The sequence below is a fragment of the Danio rerio genome, chromosome 23 (assembly GCF_052040795.2).
Source record: "Danio rerio strain M-AB ecotype USA chromosome 23, GRCz13ab, whole genome shotgun sequence".
Taxonomy (NCBI): Eukaryota; Metazoa; Chordata; class Actinopteri; order Cypriniformes; family Danionidae; genus Danio; species Danio rerio.
Genome location: NC_141043.1, coordinates 36812499 through 36831486, shown reverse-complemented (window position 1 = coordinate 36831486; position 18988 = coordinate 36812499). Strand labels below are relative to the sequence as shown.

General features: G+C 35.6%; 2 protein-coding genes across 3 annotated transcripts; one reads left to right on the top strand and one right to left on the bottom strand.

The window, feature by feature from the left end:
* Positions 1–89: 89 nt before the first annotated feature.
* si:ch211-210c8.6 lies at positions 90–5520 on the bottom strand. Its single transcript, XM_087307528.2, has 5 exons — positions 5304–5520; positions 4073–4178; positions 3659–3765; positions 1036–1208; positions 90–637 (listed from the first exon to the last, which is right to left on the bottom strand). The coding sequence occupies exons 1-5, from the start codon at positions 5461–5463 to the stop codon at positions 350–352; spliced, it is 834 nt and encodes a 277-aa protein (XP_087163654.1). The 5' UTR covers positions 5464–5520; the 3' UTR covers positions 90–349.
* Positions 4334–18636, top strand: bin2a (bridging integrator 2a). 2 transcript variants are annotated; one of them, XM_087305620.1, is made up of 14 exons: positions 4334–4491; positions 7595–7723; positions 9966–10046; positions 10122–10176; positions 10256–10350; positions 11801–11896; positions 11995–12102; positions 12271–12356; positions 12629–12704; positions 12799–12881; positions 13002–13106; positions 15926–16370; positions 18092–18170; positions 18277–18625. In XM_087305620.1, the coding sequence occupies exons 2-13, from the start codon at positions 7631–7633 to the stop codon at positions 18158–18160; spliced, it is 1392 nt and encodes a 463-aa protein (XP_087161746.1). In that variant the 5' UTR covers positions 4334–4491; positions 7595–7630; the 3' UTR covers positions 18161–18170; positions 18277–18625.
* The last annotated feature ends 352 nt before the right edge of the window (positions 18637–18988 follow it).

Here is an 18988-nt window from a genome sequence, read left to right as displayed (position 1 = left end):
GCATCATCGTCTTGTGAAAAGGATCTATTGTCTGGTAGAGCAAAAAGAAAGTGGTTGTCTGATGGCTGTGCTTCTATTTTCAAAAAAAATGTGTTTCAATCCATCTTTTATTGAATTTATCAAAATCAACCCAACCCAAACTAGTACAGGGTCTTTAGCATTTGCAAAACGCTCAGTTTTTGTAGGTCAAATATGCCAGTGTAGTGTGGACAACAGACAAAACTATCAAAACAAACGTTAAAATGAAAACTCTCTAGTGTAAACGGCACCTAATACAAATTTTCCATATAGGAATTCAATCAGCAGCTCTCAATGTTCATTTGTCAGGTGCAATTACTGTAAACATGCTTTATTCTCCTTTAACTTTTGGAAAGGGCCATAGAAGGGGAGTGTTTTTGACGTAGTTCTGGAAAGCGGGGTCCGACCCCCACTTCTTCATAGCCTGCTTCTCAAGAATGGGGATCCCACTAACGTGTCTCAGTAAGAACCAAACGAAAAGTGGAGAAAGTGCACTGAGGTATTGAGGTCCTTGCATGATGGAGGAAGCAGACAGGAACAGGCCGGACCACTGCAGGATCTCCCCCAGGTAATTTGGGTGCCTGCTGTACGCCCACAGCCCATGATGAATGAACTTCCCCTGTATGACATGAGATAGATTATATGATTATAGCTCTATTCATATGCAGTTAATAAGCAGTTTCTGGAAACCAAATCCTTTTTTTGTGTTATTACTATTAAGGATGAAATGTGTTATCTCTCAATATGATTGGACAAGCAGCTAGCCCCTCCCTAAATTACCATATTTGGTCAACCTATTGTTGCTGGTTAAGAAATTCATTGAAGACTAAAAACATAACTGGAGACAACCGGAGGGTAAAGAACAACCTGTCTGGTTCAGGTTATGATCGGTCAAACCTTATAAACCCATAGCTGTTAATGCTAAAATATTTCATCATGATATGAGTTATATGGTTTTCATGTCCGCTTAATCGCAGTCTTATCAGCGTCTTATTATCAGTGCAATGTATTACTCACCACATTATCTGGATCATTTTTAAAATTCCACTTCTGTTGGTCTGCAATGGCCTCTGTAGCAAAACCCAGCCCCCATATTCCCCAGCCAATGTAGTCCCGCGGGCCTAGAGGCTCATCTCTTCTCTCACTGTTCAGAATTAGGGTGGGCAAAAGGGTAACAAAGACCCACAATGCTAGAAAGGAGGAGAAATCTAGATTTATTTCGATGCCAGATGGCTAATCTTTAAAAAAAAAAATATATATATATATATATTTTAGTAGTGAAACTATTTTGGTGAGATAATAATTACTGAATATAAGGGATACTGCAGCCATCATTATATATTATTGAAATAAAACAGGTTTAAAATGTAATCATCATCATGTGATATAGATTAGTGTAGATCAAGTGCAAAGTTCAACTTCGATGTAATTCAGAATAGAATGCTGAAATAAAAAAGGCTGGATATTTGATATATTGACTGCATAAAATACGACTACAGAACAGATGCAAGGAAACTTCTATTTCCTGCATATGATTCAGAATAGAATAGATTATTGAAATATAATAAATTGGATATTTGCTATGCAATATCCCACCAGGCAATTTTGTTTAATAGACCTCTAAACACACACTCATGGGTCGCTTTATTAGGTACACTTGTCCAACTGCTTATTAACGCAAATTTCTAATCAGCCAATCACATGGCAGCAACTCAATGCACTTAGGCATGTAGACATGGCCAAAATGATCTGCTGCAGTTCAAACCAATATCAGAATAGGGAAGGCAAATGCCTTTTTGATGCCAGAGGTCAGAGGAGAATGGCCAGACTGGTTCAAGCTGATAGAAAGGCAACAATAACTCAAGCGCTTATTTATTATATCAAAAACAGATTAGACAGACTTTACACATGTAGTCATTCATTAATTTGTGTTTTGATGACTAATCTAGTTTTGGAGCTTTTCTTGGACATCTATTGGATTTTCACTGACAGCCCAAATTTTGATTTTGATTGGTTTCAGCTATGTTTAGATGTCTATTAAACACAAAACTGCTTAGTGGGATATTGCACAATGAAGAGCAAATGTCCAACTTATTCTATTTCAATATTCCTTTCTATTCTGAATCATATTCTGTACCGTTGTATTATATGCAATCAATATATTAAATATTCATTAGATTTTCACTGACAGCGCAAATTAAGCCTTGTTTAACCAAGACATCTATGTTTAGACATCTATAAGTAGAAGACAATAAAGAAATAGAATAAGTAAATTGTATACTTGATTGTTATGTGATAAAACAAAATAGAATATCTGTGTATAATTAATAGAATACTGAAACAGAATAATAAAACCATATGGAATGAAATAGAATATTGAATAAAAAAAAATTGGAAATTTTGATTTTTACTGTTTTATAAAATAACAATAATATACAGTTGAAATCAGAATTATTAGCCCCCGTTTATTTTTCCCCCTATTTCTGTTAAATGGAGAAATTTTTTCAACACATTTCTAAACAAAATACTTTTAATAACTCATCTCTAATAACAGATTTATTTTATCTTTGCCATTCATTCATTTTCTTGTCGGCTTGGTCCCTTTATTAATCTGGGGTTGCCACAGCGGAATGAACCGCCAACTTATCCAGCAAGTTTTTACGCAGCGGATGCCCTTCCCATCTCTGGGAAATTATCTTTGCCATGATGACGGTAAATAATATTTTACTAGATATTTTATGACACTTCTATACAGCTTAAAGTGACATTTAAAGGCTTAATTAGGTTAAATAGGCAGGTTAGGGTAATTAGGCAAGTTTTTGTATAACGATGGTTTGTTCTGTAGACTATCGAAAAAAAAAATAGCTTAAAGGGGCTAATCATTTTGACATTAAAATTCAAATTTGCCTTTATTCTAGCTGTTATACAACAAATAAGACTTTCCCCAGAAGAAAAATTATTATCAGACATACTGTAAAAATTTCCTTGCACTGTTAAACATAATTTGGGAAATATAAAAAATATAAATAGAATTCAAAGGGGGCTAATAATTCTGACTTCAGCTGTATATTGTTTAATAAGTTAACAACAATTTGTATAGCAGAGTATTATCATTTGAATAGATTGAGAACAGTACCAAAAAATTTTTTATTCCATATGTAGGGTATGTGCACTGTAAAAAATGATGGGTTCCACACAGTTCCTTAATCTTGTCTAAACTCAAATCTACCAAATTAACTTTACAATTAATTTACAATTTTAAGTTGATTGAACATGAAACAATTAAGTTGTCCCTAAAAAACCTCAAAAACTTTTTTGAGCTCAATTTAAATAAGTAGCTTGAACAAGCAGCAAAAATATTTCTTTGAGTGTGATTACTAGAATAGACTATTGGATGTTTGACCTTTGTGATACTGAATAGAACTGTATAAAATGCATATAAATTGCCAGTAAGCAAAAGGAAAGTGAGTGAGAATAAGTCAAAAACAAATGAATTCTTATGTATGCATAATGCATGTATTCTTAATTCCTAATAGTCTTTTGTTGTGGTACTGTTTTGATCTCATGCATAGGGTCTGGCTTGCTGCAGTAATCAATTAACAGTAACTATACAAATAATCAATAGCAGTAGTTGAAATACCTTGCATGGTCCAGTAAACAAAGAATGTCCCAGGGCTGTCTCTGACATTGTTAAACCTCCGGTCTTGTCCTTCCTTTAGGATTCTAAGAAAGAGAAATGTCCCGAGCCTGCAGCAGCACAAGGCCCAATCTGTTACTTATTGACTTATTAACCAGACCTTAATGGATACATTAATACAACATGAAGCTGGACTGACTTCACTTTTATTAATGCTGTTTAAAGCAGCAAGACGCCAATAAACAGTCCTGTCTTTTACATTACTAATCACTCTTTCTCTCTCTATCTATCTATCTATCTATCTATCTATCTATCTATCTATCTATCTATCTATCTATCTATCTATCTATCTATCTATCTATCTATCTATCTATCTATCTATCTATCTATCTATCTATCTATCTATCTATCTCTTACCTCAATCCCCATGCAGTGACAAGTCCAGTTTGTACATTCTGTCTAAGGTGTCCACTTCCGCCCCATACACGACTGAGGTGAGCCAGCAATATGAAGGTACCAGATCCTATACACAACAACAAAATTATGTAGTACTTAATATGATAAGGCGTTCAATATCCTTCCAGATATGGGCAGAGCAGCCAGTCACCTGTGTCCGTCCATTTTAAAAGTGAGGCGTGTTCACTGAATATTTTACCAATGAACCAAGAGACAATTGGTAGCAAAGTTCAAGGATTCTCAAGAGCACATTTCTCAGAGAGAAAGAGAGCGAGTGTGTAGAAGTTAGGATTTACTCAAGGGAGCTGAGTTTGAGAGACTGAAATGATTGGATAATATTTGTGCTTCATTGAAGAGAAATGCAAATTGGATGCTGAGGGGTGAGTAATTTGGGTCTTGTTTAACTTAAATGTGGGAGATAGGAATTTGCATTACACTTGTCATGATACATTTATGTTCATAATATATGAACATGCTAGGCATAACATACTAACCAAAATAACTGTAAAAATGTTTCCTATTTGCTGTATTAAGATATCTATGTAACGTATACCATAATATACAGAATTATGTATTTTAAAAAGGATATTTGAGTTGGTTTAAATTGTTTATCTGATGAAATATTAGATATTTGATGTCTGAGCATATGTTTAGACGGAAAAGAGATATTATTCCTAATTTTGCTCGTAGTGATTTATATAAAACATCAGTCTTTACTCATTCAGTCATTACTAGGTAACAGTCTTTCGTTTTTCCCCTACACCTCCCGCCTCTAGCTGTGTGATTGACAGTGCCTTTTCTAAAGATTGGCCAATCACACGGCGGCTAGGGCTCAGAGGACATGATCTGATTGGCTTGTTAAACGATGGGCGGGAAAACTCGTGCAGTTCGTTAAGCTGTGTTGTGGGCGTATTTATGGTTGTTTCACAACACGTTAATGTAGTTTAGATAACCGCCGTCTCGTAATACTTTTTGATAACAACTAAATTTTTTCTGATTTAATTACAATACAACCGTTCTGTGGGTGGCTAGGCGACAAAAACACAACGCTTATTAACCTTAAAGCGAAAAACCATAGGGTTATGTATACGCTAATGCATAAATAGATAACGTAAAGCTGACGAACGCAAGGAAGGTAATATTAATATATCATTATCCTATGATGACTGCGCCTTTTGGATTAATCATTTACCTGCCAAGTCGTAAAACTTCTCCGTTTTGAAAGAGCAGGCAAGTGCCCACCCGACCCACTGAATGGCCAGGTCTGTGGCTGCACACTTCGCCAACGTGCTTCCCATGATCATTTCCGGAAGGTCCTGAAGCAGCAGTGTCACAAACTTGAGTTCAATCATACAAACTTCTGCTAGAATATATGAGGAAACGACAGCAGAGCAAAGTTCATAACACTCAGTTTTGAGGAGGAGTGGCCAGTGGATTAACTGGGGCTTATGGGAGTTGTAGTTTGTAAATATTTGTAATATATATTTTGTGTTTGTAAGTGCTAATTGAATAGAAAATCTATTTTAAACAATAGATGGAAAAATGTACACTTATATGATACATAATAGAATAACAAGTTTGATATGCATGTGTTTTGCATATGTAATTTCTTATTTGTATAGTGTACTTTACCATACAGGCCTTTTCAAAGCAACTTCATGACTTAAAAAGAGTAAAAATGGTGCAGATTCTTATGTTTTGAAAACAAATATAAAAAACATAATTAAACAAAATTATTATGCAATATAATATTAGATGACTCTAGCTGCATGACAACCATACAGTACAAGGGGTTGGGAAAATGTATAATATAATATGTATTTATTCATTTTCTTTTCGGCTTAGTACCTTTAATATAACATAATATAATATAATATAATATATAATGGTAAAGTGAATTATCCAAATTGTGAATTAGCCGAATGGTCAGTGAGTGAGTGATTATTCATACTAAACTATGCTGTTGAATGCTTGATTCTGCGTGCAATTATTTTCAGGGAAATAAACAGCTAAAGTAGTGCAAGGCAGGTTTTGACTGCATTAGAGATACACATTACTACACTGATTGATTCATAATTATTTTACAGCCTACAAAAGTCAAAATAAAAGGCTCTAAATGAGAAGCATAAGAAACTAGTACCCCACACAGGAGCGTGAGTAGTAACTTTTTCATCATGGCCACCTATAATGTGTAGTAATTTCTAATAATTCAGTGTTCGTCTTTAGTTACTTCTTACATAATATTCAGTTACAGCAATAATGCTGATGACGTTTTTTTTCAAATTTAAAATACAAATAATGTCATTTACTGCATCAAATAACAAAACAAAACAGTAAATTTATATTTACAAAAATAAACAATGATAAAGATTATAATATGAATTTTTAGACAACACAATACCAATGTTCAAGCCTTCAAATATGTATTGATAATAATAATCCTGATTTTCAGACATAATCAATGAAAATATTTGTTATTCTGACAAAATTACCATGTTTTTTAATTTGATATTTGGGAGAAATATTTTCAGACCTTCCTAGAAAAAAATAAATGAATATAACATGTTAAGTTTTCCAGTGGTCTCTAGATTCTTTTCCCCATAGCTGTAATATAATATAATACAATATACTACCTGATATAAAAGTCTTGTCATCGATCCCAGTTTTAAGAGCAACAAATAATAACTTGACTTCTAGTTGATCATTTGAAAAAGTGAAATACAGTAGATTTTTCTGATGAGTCATCTGATGAACTACATCTCAATCAACACAAATACTGCAGAAGACCTATTGGAACCCGCATGGATCCAAGATTCTCACAAAAATCAGTCAAGTTTGGTGAAGGAAAAATCATGGTTTAGGGTTACATTCAGTATGGGGCGCTGAAATTCTTCAGCAGGATAGCGCAACTTCTCATTCTTCAGCCTCCACATCAAAGTTCCAGAAAGCAAAGAAGGTCAAGGTGCTCCAGGATTGGCCAGCCCAGTCACCAAACATGAACATTTTTGAGCATGTCTGCAGTAAGATGGAGGAGGCATTGAAGAAGAATCCAAAGAATATTGATAATCTCCTGCAAGAGCAAATCAAGGCATTATCTTATTTCATTTCGGTAAAATAAGCATAATCTAGAGGCCTTTCAGCCACTTCTGATACCAAATGATCAACTAGAAGTCAAGTTATTATTTGGTACTTTTACCACTGGGATCAACGACAAGACTTTCATCAGGAGTGTATAGAAAGCATTATCAATAAGTAGGCCCTTGCATCAAATAGGGAATTGCAATAAATTGTGACTAAAGAGCCGCCACAATGTTTAAGTTATGACCTGAAAAGATAAGAGGTTTATGACTGTAGAGAAGAAGAAGCCAAGAAAGGTGTGTATGGGCTCAGACAGAATACAGACAAGGTAAAGTGTCCAAGTCAACAGTCTTTTGCTCTAAAAAGTTCCTATTCTTCTCTAAGGCTCGACCGTATGATTTAAAGGGCTATCGTTATTCAAGGACAGCGCAAGTGAAGAACATGGCAGAGAGCAAGGCCAGCATCAGCTCGAAAGGAGGTGCCAACGTGCTCGCTAAACGAGTGCAGAAACAGTTCAACAGAGCACAGGAGAAGGTACAGCACTTGAATCATAAAACACCAATGTGATTTGCAATTAAAAATAATAATAATTGTTGTTTTGTGTGATTTTTATTTTTGATCCAATAATCAATTCAGTCACGTGGCATGGGAGTAGCTGACCAAAGTTGCTTTATCTAATCCATTGGCAAGAGCCAAAGTAAACATTCAGCTTCCTTCTCTGCTTAAAGGAACACTGCACTTATTTTTTGATAAAAGCTAATTTTAAAGCTCCACTACAGTTAAATAGTTGCGTTTTACCACTTTTTAATTTATTTATTTCTTAATTTAAACCCGATCTCTGGGTTTAGCGGGAACATTATTAGCTTAGCTTAGGATTGATCATTGAATTGAATTAGACCATTAGCATCTTACTCAAAATGTTTAAAAAGAGTGAATCGTTTTCCTGTTTACAACTTGACTCCTCTGTAGTTACATCATGTACCAGGACCAATGGAAAATGAAAAGTTGAATCTATGGCTGCAGCAGGTGCAATTATATTATGTGTTGATGTTTCCTAGTTAAAGCCAAAGTTAACATTCAGCTTCCTTTACCACTTAAAGCAACACACCTTTTTTCTTTTTGGAAATAAGTTTATTTTACAGCTCCATAAGAGTCAAACAGATGAGTTTAACCACTTTTGAATTTATTCAGCAGATCTCCGGGTCTGGCGGGAACATTTTTAGCTTAGCTTGGCATAGATCATTGAATCGGATTAGACCATTAGCATCTTGCTAAAAATGTTTACAAAGAGTTTTAATGATTTTCCTATTTGAAGCTTGATTCTTCTGCAGTTACAGCATGTACCATGACCAATTGAAAATGAAAAGTTGAATTCATGGGTGCAACAGATGCAGTGATATTAGGCAGTCCTGTTACGTAGCTATCTGCTTGTTAAGTGTGACGTGAAGTGAATCGGCTTCCAGGTCTAAGCTCTCTATTAGACTGTATGGGGAAATTCATCAAATGGTAATAATAAACATTTACAAAGCGATGAAATACTTTCGAAAATCATGATCACAACATATATATATATCCATATCCATGCCTTATATCTGATGGCCAGAAAGTGATACATTTTTTTATAGTTTATTACAGTTTTTGGTATTTGTGATGCAGCAAGTCCAGAGACTGATGTGTACACCATGACTTTATATAAAATTCACTTTAAAGTCTGATAGGACTAAAAAGTGTCTATTAATGAATATTTTCTCAATTCAAATGAGTAGCGGCTTGGTCCCGGAAACAGTATTCCATACGTCACCGATATGTCAGGACTTAACAAACAGATAGGGACTATTTTCAGGTGCTGCACAACAGCATTGCTTCTGCTGCAGTCACTGTCCCTTAAATATTATGTAAAAATAAGAGTCCCTAGCCACATCAGCCTAGAAAATAGCAACCTTTTAATTTCCATTGGTCTTAGTATACACTATAAACAATGTTTGTATATTGCGCAGTATTTAACTGTAATATGAACTGTATTTTACTTTAGGACAGTTATGCAGTATGTTACTGTACTGTTACTGTACTCTATTTTACAGTAAAGATATACAATACTCTAAATATATATACTGTAAAATAAAAGGTGCTGTAAATGGGATTTTTAAAAAGTAAATAAATGTATTTTTTTGAAGTAAATAAATGCAAATGTAATTTTTGCTGCCAGTAAGTTACTGTAGATTTGACAGGAAATCATTAACAGTGTGCGGAAAGGTCAAGTTTTAAATAGGAAAATTATTAAAACGCTTTCAAAATTTTTGGATGAGATGTTAATGGTGTGATTTATGCTAAGCTAAGCTAAAAGTGCTTTTGCCAGACACAGATATCGGTTGCTTGCGTTCAGACATAGTAAAACTCAACAATTCACTTCTTGGGGACTTGTAAAATGAGCCTATTTCTAAAAAAAAGTGGAGAGTTCCTTTAACAATCTCCTTTATTGCTGCTATTGATTTTCATTTGTCCGCCGAGGCTGACCAAGTCACTTTACTTTTCTGTTTTTGCCAGTTTACGCTGTTGTAACTTGCCACTGGCTTTTGGTGAAGTCAGGTGAAAAGTTCTTATAAGATCTGAATCCTTGTAAGGGGGCTTTATTCTTTGCCAGCGTGTGCTTATCAATATTTTAGGAGTCGGGTGTAACATCCATCCCAGCGCTGTCAGTATATTTCCAGAATCCCCTTGTCATGGCTGTCAGGTGTGTGTGTTTGTAGACACATTGTAATATGGGATTCTTTTGCAGGTCTTGCAGAGGCTTGGTAAATCTGAGGAGACCAAAGATGAGCACTTTGAGCAGTGCGTGATGAACCTTCACATGCAACAGGTATCTTAGATCTACTATAGTAAATGAGGTAACGCCTTTAAAGATCTAATATGTCCTTGTGATCTCCTTTTGCAGAGCGATGGATACAGAATATACAAGGATCTTAAAGCGTACCTGAATGCTGTCACAGGTTTGATCTTTACTACAGGAGATCAGCTTCTTATAAACGAGAATACTGACGTGCTTTGCTGTGCTTGTGTGTTTAATAGTAATGAGGGATGCTTCCAGTCGGTTGTTTCAGTCCTTGTTTGACGCTTATGATGATAGATGGGATGGTGGACAAGATCTTGGAGAAGTTGTGGAGGTTAGTCTTACACCAAATACAGACCAATGCCAGATTATAACATGCCATTTAGATTGCAAACAATATAAGACCAATAAGTACTGAAGTTCAGTTGAAAACAAGCCCCGACAGAAGATAACAGATCAGGTAACGCTGATGTCTGTCTGCTTCTGCTGGTGCAGTGTGAATTGGGCTGTAGATACTACAGTGAAAACACACTGAAAAATGTAAAAAATGCTGGCAATTTTCTGTCAGGACTTTATCTGGTCAGTTTATAGATGGTGCCTTTAGCCTTAAAACAACACTATGCAATGTGTAATTTGAAATACATGTAAAATGTTAACAAAAACAATACTGGAAATTTATATTGGACCCTATTGAGTGAGAATAATGAGAGATATGGGATACCAGACTGATGTCATGAGGAAACTTTACTATTTTACGTATTGGTAGAATGATGGGTGCTGAATCATAAGGATTAATTCAATTTAATTTGTACGAAAACGTATTATCTTTAAAAGTAGGTGTGCCATTAAACTCCACCCCTATATATATATATATATATATATATATATATATATATATATATATATATATATATATATATATATATATATATATATATATATATATATATATATATATATATATATATATATATATATACTACCTGAAAAAAAGTGTTGTCGTCAATTCCAGTAAGAGCAACAAATATTAACTTGACTTCTAGTTGATCATTTGGAAAAGTGGCAGAAGGTAGAATTTTCCGATGAATCATCTGTTGAACTGCATCCCAATCATCACAAATACTGCAGAAGACCTTCTTAAACATGCATGGAGCCAAGATTCTCGCAGAAATCAGTATTATAGTACAGGGGTTCCCAAACTTTTCAGCACGCGACCCCTAAAATAACAATGCCAGTGACTCGCGACCCCCAATATTAAAGACCCCCAATGTTATAAATACAGAAAACTTGCATGCAATGGCGCACACACACACACACCAGTAGACCAAAGTCTGTTCTTCATTACAATTTTTTATGTATGTCAGTGCTGTAAATGGGCCAGAAAGTTTAACCTGGTGTTATAAAATCAATCTGCTGCATCTGACGCTATTTCTGTCTTTAATATAATGTAATTACCCCAGGGGTCGCAATCCAATAGAACAAGTAAATAAGCTACTATAGTAACTATAAACGACTGTTTTTTTTTTCTTCAGTTGGTTATGGATAAAATATGGTAATTCTTATGGCCTATTTATATTTAGATTTTTGGAAATCACCAGGCGACCCCCCTTCATTGTTACGCGACCCCCACTTTGAGAACCATTGTTATAGTATATAATTTCAGTATGGGCACAATAATTAGCTACTAAATCAAAATGTATATCATTTTGATAACATTGTGTCTATTCCAACATATATAAGTGTCTATTCCAACACATATATTAATGCAAATGTGTTTTCAAAAGGGAGAAGATCTGCTGTGGAAGGATTATGAAAGCAAGCTGCACGATCAGGCATTAATCACTATGGAGTCTTACATGAGCCAGTTTCCGGATGTCAGGGTAACAGTGGCCGACTCACATACACCTCGCACAATCCTCTCAATGATTTTTTTTACAAACGACACTGTAACTGTAAACAATTTGTCTTCATGATTTAGGACAGAGTGGCCAAGCGAAACAGGAAACTCGTAGACTATGACTCCGCTCGCCATCAGCTGACAGGGCTGCAGAATGCCAAGAAGAGGGACGATATCAAAATTGGAAAGGTAATATTATTCTTCCGGAAGTTACTGATAATTTTCAACCAATTTTACAAATTTTCATTCAATAATTTGTTTACTACTGATACAAGACATATAGCAACAAACCTATGGTTCACAAGTATGAGGGCCAAATTTATAAGACTTTAATTTTTGCTGTCGTTATTCTTCCAGGCAGAGGATGAGATGAATGCGGCCAAAGTGATATTTGAGGACATAAACAGGGAACTGAAAATGGAACTGCCTATTCTGTTTGACAGGTTTGACAGTTGTTTTTGTAACGACTCCTGCTTAAAGTCGCCATGAAATCAAAATCGACTCTTCATATATACACAATATGTATATTGTAGTATATATAATAGTTATATATAATATAACTATTATTTATAATAGTTTGTGTTTATGGATATTTTTTACAGTGTGGTTATGAGATATTGAGGGAGTAACTAAAGTGACGCATATTATATTATATCTATGAACTTTTTCAAAAATGAAATTGATCATAAAAACATTTTATTTCTGCATTTCTTAGTCGCATTGGCTGCTATGTCACAGTCTTCCAAGCCGTTTGCAGCCTCAGAGAAACCTTTTACAAGGAAATTACCAAGGTAAACCAAATGTGAAAAAATACAGCTGTGTATTAAAACACTGGAGTCATAATGAGCAGTGATTCCTCATGGTTGTTTTTTTTATTGGCTCCAGAACAATGATGTTCTCCAGACTGTGATGAAAGAGTTGAGCGCCCAGCATCCTGACCAGAGCTTTGTCGTGAAGAACTTCAATCGGTAAAAGATTTCATAGTCTGTTCTTTGATCAATTTTTTTATTTTTAGTTAAATGTCTGTAATAAAATGGCTTCAGCTGCTGCATGTAGTAACAAATGAATCTCTTTGTTGTCCTTTTAAGCTCGGGCTCCTTGAAGAGAAGGTCATTCAGAGACACTTTGTCCCCCAGATCACTTAAAAGCTTTTATGATTTCCACATGACTATGAACCCCAGAGGCTCTCTCAGGTAAAACCCTCTTTTCAGCTCTCCTCTTTGCCTTCACATTTAAGTTGGGGAATTACTCCATCTGCTGGTGAATCTGCATGTTGTACAATACTTCTTGTATATTATTATATATTTATTTATTACAGTGCAGGGTTCAATGCTAAGGATTTTTTCTGCTGGCCCAATCGGACTAATGGTTCAGATTTTTACTTGCCCTGCCCATATTTTCACTGGCCCCTCTAAAAAAAGTTAATAGCTATTTCTTAGCCACAAATATAACAAAAAGTGTCAAAATGTTTGTAAATATAAAATGTAAATATTTTTTAAAAATTATAAATGTGTAACGAGCAAAATTCATAGTGTTTTGAAACAAAAGATGGCTAAAGACCAGCCAAACTGACAGCAAACTGTACAAAAGATCACTTAATTTTTTTTAGTCGTGGTGTACCCTGGTATATGTCTGCTTCCAAGACGTTAGAAACAAACGTTTTCCTTTAACATCATCATTTGATGTTACCGCCATGTTGCTGTCTCTTCCCTGTACTAATAACGTGCTCACATCATCCAATCAGATAAGAAGAACCGAGAAGGTAGCATTTGAAGGCTTGAAAATACGAACTGTTTCTCAATTCTAAAACTGTATTTGCACGCAATTGACAAATAGTCACAGGCAAATTAAACTTTAGTAACAAGGCAGCAGTGGCCCGATCGGGCCAGTAACGATCCTGTCTACTGTCCCGAGCATCTCACACGCTGGCCCCGGGCCATCGGGCAGTCCTTATTGTTGAGCCCTGTAGTGTATTTGTGCAATTATCCTTATGAGTAATCTGTTTATTGTTTCTCTTTCTAATCTCTTTATAAATAATCTCTTTATTGCTCACTGTTGTTGTTTTTGCTGTTGTTGTTTTTCTTTAAACAATTGTGAATTACTTTAGGACAGGGGTGTCCAAACTCAGTACTGGAGGGCTTTCGCTCCAACCCTAATCAAACACACCTGAACCAGCTATTTAAGCCCTTACTAGATATACTAGGAACGTCCTGGCAAGTGTGTTGAAGCAAGTTGGACCTAAACTATGCAGGACACCGGCCCTCCAGGACAGAGTTTGGACACCCCTGTTTTAATATTTTAAATTTAAATGAATATAAACTGTTTTTGGTCTAAATTTGGTACCTTTTGTAATAATTAGATTTCATGAATATTTTGTGGTTCATAATAGTGTTTTAATTAGTAAAGGAAAGTCAAAAATCAAATGAAAAACTTATCACATTAATTTAATATATGAGAGTAAATAAATAAAAGTTGACCATCAAACTATTGATAATAATATATACGACATAAGCAATCAAATGTCATTGAGTGTAATAATAGCTCTTATGCCAAACAATAAATAAATTAGGCATATTTGAGAACAAGAATAATTTGAATACACATAAAATAATCCATAATAACTTAATTCACACATTAAAACAGACACTTTAGTTGTCTTTAAAATGACTTATAAGTCGACACAATAGCCTTGTGGTTATTTCAAATCCACTAGAGTCAAACAGCTTACTGAAACCCCCCAACAACACCCCCCCCCCCACCACCACCACCACCCCCCACATTTTGCTTCCTGTCTGATTACTGTCCTATCTAATAAAGGCAAAATAAGCCAAAAATAAATCTTTAAAAAAGACTTATAATAAACTTATGATACTACGCAATCATTTTATTCATCCCTTACTCCACAAAACTACACTCAAATAATATTTTTTTGCTGCTTGTTCAAACTACCCATTTAAAATTAGCAGAATCAACACAATTCTTGAGTTTTCTTTTTGGGACAACTTAATTTTCTTATGTTCAATCTACTTAAATATGTAAAAACAATTAAATTAACTTAATAGATTTGTGTTGGGACAACATGAAGGACTTATGTGAAACCCAGTATTTTTTACAGTGTATTTTTTTTTTGTCTTTGATATGATGACACAATGTTAGGCATGATACTAGTATTCATCTTAAATTTAATGGCTTAACAAGGTTAATTTGGTTAACAAGTCATTGGACATCAGTGGTTTATTCAATAGCCGATATGAAAAATAATTCATTAATAATATTGACTTTTTTTTTTTTAATTCCAGCCAAACTAAAAGAAATAAGAATTTCTCCAAAAGAAATAGGAAATGTTTGTATAAATTGTATTCAGCACTCTAAAAAACACAGCTGGGTAAATATAGGACATTAGGGGTTAAATTAACCCAAGTAATTGGGTTGTTATTTTTAACCCCATAAATGGGTTGTTTTTCTACCCAATAATTGGTTAGTTTTATTTAAATAATAGGTTAATTTGATCCAAAAATGCCTGCGAAAGATGACCCAGCAATTGTGTTGTTTTGACTCTGCATCACTTAAGTATGATGGGGGATGTGCAGCTTTGATTACAAGTGTACAAAAGGTGCTAGTAAGAAATTTTTTAATTCAGAAAGGTCTGACTAAGGGCTGCTATGAGCATAAATCCAATTTTAATAATATGAAAACGCAAGGAATCTGCGTTTACGTTACACTATTTTCATTGCATTTAAACAAATTAGTACATAATATGTGGTATCCCAGTCAGCCCCTGCTGTGAGTTGATTTGACCCAAAAAGCTGGGTTGAAACTACCCAAGACTCGGAAAATAACTCCCAAAGATTACCCAAATGCCTCAACCCAAGATTTGGGTAGAAAAAATTACCCCATGTTTTTTAGAGTGAAAGTATCCAAATTTCACAGGAGGACTTATAATTTTGTCTTCAAACGTGTATTAAAGGATACAAAACCAAGATATTTCTTCATAGATATTTGCGATTTACAGGAGAGACAACTCTTCCAGTTTTCGGTCTGACAGACCAGCTTATGGCACCTACAGCCCCACTAGCCCTGTACCCATTTATGAGAACGTCTCCGGTTCCAAAGGGGCAAAAGACAACCCTGCAAAAGTAGACTATCCCACAGAAGAAGAGGAAGAAGAAGGCACCTCCTCCAATGAGCCACAGGTGGATGGAACCAATGCCTCTGAAGACAAACCAGTGGTGGAAGGGAAGAAAGATGAGAAGAAAGAGTCAACGCAAGCTTCGAATCAAGACGGACAGGGAGAGTCTTCTGAGGAGGATAACAATGAAACTGAACTGAAGACCAACTCAAACTCCAAAAACAGAGAACAGAAGCCAGTGGAGAAGGATGATGGGAGTTCTGGTGTGGAGAACGGGATACATCCTGATGTTAAATCAGATGAACAAGAAACAGATGCTTCATGCCATGTGAGTTCCGTTAGAACACCTTACAGACTTAATAAGGGCATTTTAATGATAATAAGGGGATTTATTAAGCATTAGAACAATGTCAATGTAATTTAGCTTTAGGTTATATATATTTTCAGTACATTATAATGTGTCCTGCTTATTTTCTGATAAAAAAACTCTATGTTAACTATGATTTACAGAAGATCAGAACAAAAATCATGTGATGCCCTTAAATCACAGTGCAGCCCAATATACAAATCAAGAGTCATTCATTCATTTATTTTCCTTCGACATAGTACCTTTATTCATCAGGGGTCACCACAGCAGAAGGCACCGCCAACTTATCCAAAATTCTGCTCAATTAATTATCATGTTTAGTGTTTCGTGTACTGTTTGAACAATAATAGTTATAATAGTAGTTTGTTGAATACAGTATATACACTCACCGGCCACTATATTAGGGACACCTTACTTCTACTGGGTTGCACCCCCTTTTGCCTTCAGAACTGCCTTAATCCTTTATGGCATACATTCAACAAGGTACTAGAAATACTTCTCCAAGATTTTGGTCCATATTGACTTGATAGACATGTGGATTTGTCAACTGCACATCCATGATGCGAATCTCCAGATCCACCACATCCCAAAGGTGCTCTATTGGATTGAGCTCTGGTGAATGTGGAGGCCATTTGAGTACAGTAAACTCATTGTCATTTGCAAGAAACCAGTCTGAGATTATTTGCGCTTTATGACATGATGCGTTATTCTGCTGGAAGTAGCCATCAGAAGATTATAAGAGATGGACATGTTCAGCAACAATACTCAGGTAGTCTGTGGCATTGACACAATGCAATTGGTACAAATAGGGCCCAAAGTGTGCCAAGAAAAAATCCCCCACACCATAACACCACCACCACCAGCCTGAACCTTTATTCAAGGCAGGATGGATTCATGCTTTCATTTTGTTGACGCCAAATTCTGACTCTACCATCTGAATATTGTAGCAGAAATCGAGACTCATCAGAGCAGGCAACACTTTTTCAGTCTTCCATTGTTTAATTTTGGTATCCCTGTGCGACTTGTAGCCTAAGTTTTCTGTTCTTAGCTGACAGCAGTGCCACCAGGTGTGGTCTTCTGCTGCTGTAGCCCATCCACCTCAAGGTTGGACGTGTTGTGCGTTCAGAGATGCTCTTCTGCATACCTCAGTTGCATCAAATGGCTAACTGAGTTACTACTGTCTCTCTATCAGCTTGAACCAGTCTGGCCATTCTCCTCTGACCTCTGGCATCAACAAGGCATCTACGCCCACAGAACTGCTGCTTTCTGGATATTTTCTCTTATTCAGACCATTCTGTTTAAACCCTAGAGACGGTTGTGTGTGAAAATCCCAGTAGATTAGCAATTTCTGAAATACTTAGGCTCAGTCTGGCACCAACAACGTTTAAAGTCACTTAAATCCCTATTCTTCCTCATTCTGATGCTCAGTTTGAGCTGCAGCAGATCGTCTTGACAGTGTCTGCATGCCTAAATGCATTGATTTGCTGCGCTGTGATTCGCAGATTAGAAGTTTGCTTTAACAAGCAGTTAAACAGCTGTACCTAATAAAGTGGCCGGTAATTGTATTACAGTGTACAGTAGTAAGTGAGCTACTAATATTCCATAGCCATCATATTCTGTAAAGAAACATTTTTAAAAAGTTCCTCAAAGGAGTAAAAGTTATTTGTTTGACCTGTTTTTAGGCTCTTAACAAGGATGAGCGTCCACCAGGAGAAGTGAAGGAGGGAGTAAAGACAGAGGCCTCGAAATAGCAGACAAAAGGTCAGCAAAATTTGAGAACACTTCCAGCTCATATTCATGAAGTGATCTGCTGTTTCATTTAATGCAGCGAGAGCAGATGACTCAATGTGTTTTCATCTGTTCACAGAAAAGATCTACTGTCTATTGCCAATATCTGGAACCAAACATGAAGTGAACAACATAACGGAGGATGTCTGAACACTGTTCTTACATGAAATCATGATTTTTTTCATTTCTGATCATTCAGAGGATTGCTTAAATTTTTGGGTTTTAATTCGAGTACAGTTTATTTTATAATATCACATTTCTGTGTTGTCTTTTATGCTTCACATGTGGTGGTCTTTCTGTTTTTTCCCCCCAATTTATCAGTGCAAAACATCCATTTATATAACTGATGAAAAGTATCACATTAAGCTGTGGGGATGATAGTAATGTACTTGACAGTCTTCCATTAAAAATAATATAATACAAATGAACTTGCCACTCAGTTGGCTGTTATTTTCATATTTTCCTCATTACACACTCAAACAATTAAACTAATGACCCAAATCTCCTTTGTTTTTAAGAGGTTAGTCTAGCAGGGAGGTGTTGTTGGTTAATGTCATTTCGTGCAATTATTCAACCATTGTTTGATTTCTCACGTGAGCTGGCAGGAGGAAGCGCTCGTGAACGCGCACATGGTATGAAGTCACTCGTATTTGCGAGTCGGCTCCTTTGAACAGATTGTTTTTAGGAGCCTGTTAAAAACGATGCAGTGGATCTCTTACGCCATGACGTATTTACGTCGCCTCAGCGTTTCTAGCGATTTAGTACAACCACGTTGTCTAGTTTGGTCTTAA

Bases quoted from the DNA above. Each gene is read 5' to 3' on its own strand.
- bin2a (XM_087305620.1), top strand. From the start codon at position 7,631: ATGGCAGAGAGCAAGGCCAGCATCAGCTCGAAAGGAGGTGCCAACGTG. The intron at 11,897-11,994 runs GTAACAGTGGCC...TTCATGATTTAG, and splicing joins GCCAGTTTCCGGATGTCAGG to GACAGAGTGGCCAAGCGAAA. The intron at 12,103-12,270 runs GTAATATTATTC...TTATTCTTCCAG, and splicing joins ACGATATCAAAATTGGAAAG to GCAGAGGATGAGATGAATGC.
- si:ch211-210c8.6 (XM_087307528.2), bottom strand. From the start codon at position 5,463: ATGATTGAACTCAAGTTTGTGACACTGCTGCTTCAGGACCTTCCGGAA. The intron at 4,179-5,303 runs GTAAATGATTAA...TGTTGTGTATAG, and splicing joins GAAGTTTTACGACTTGGCAG to GATCTGGTACCTTCATATTG. The intron at 1,209-3,658 runs GTATTTCAACTA...CCTCCTTTCTAG, and splicing joins TGTTTACTGGACCATGCAAG to CATTGTGGGTCTTTGTTACC.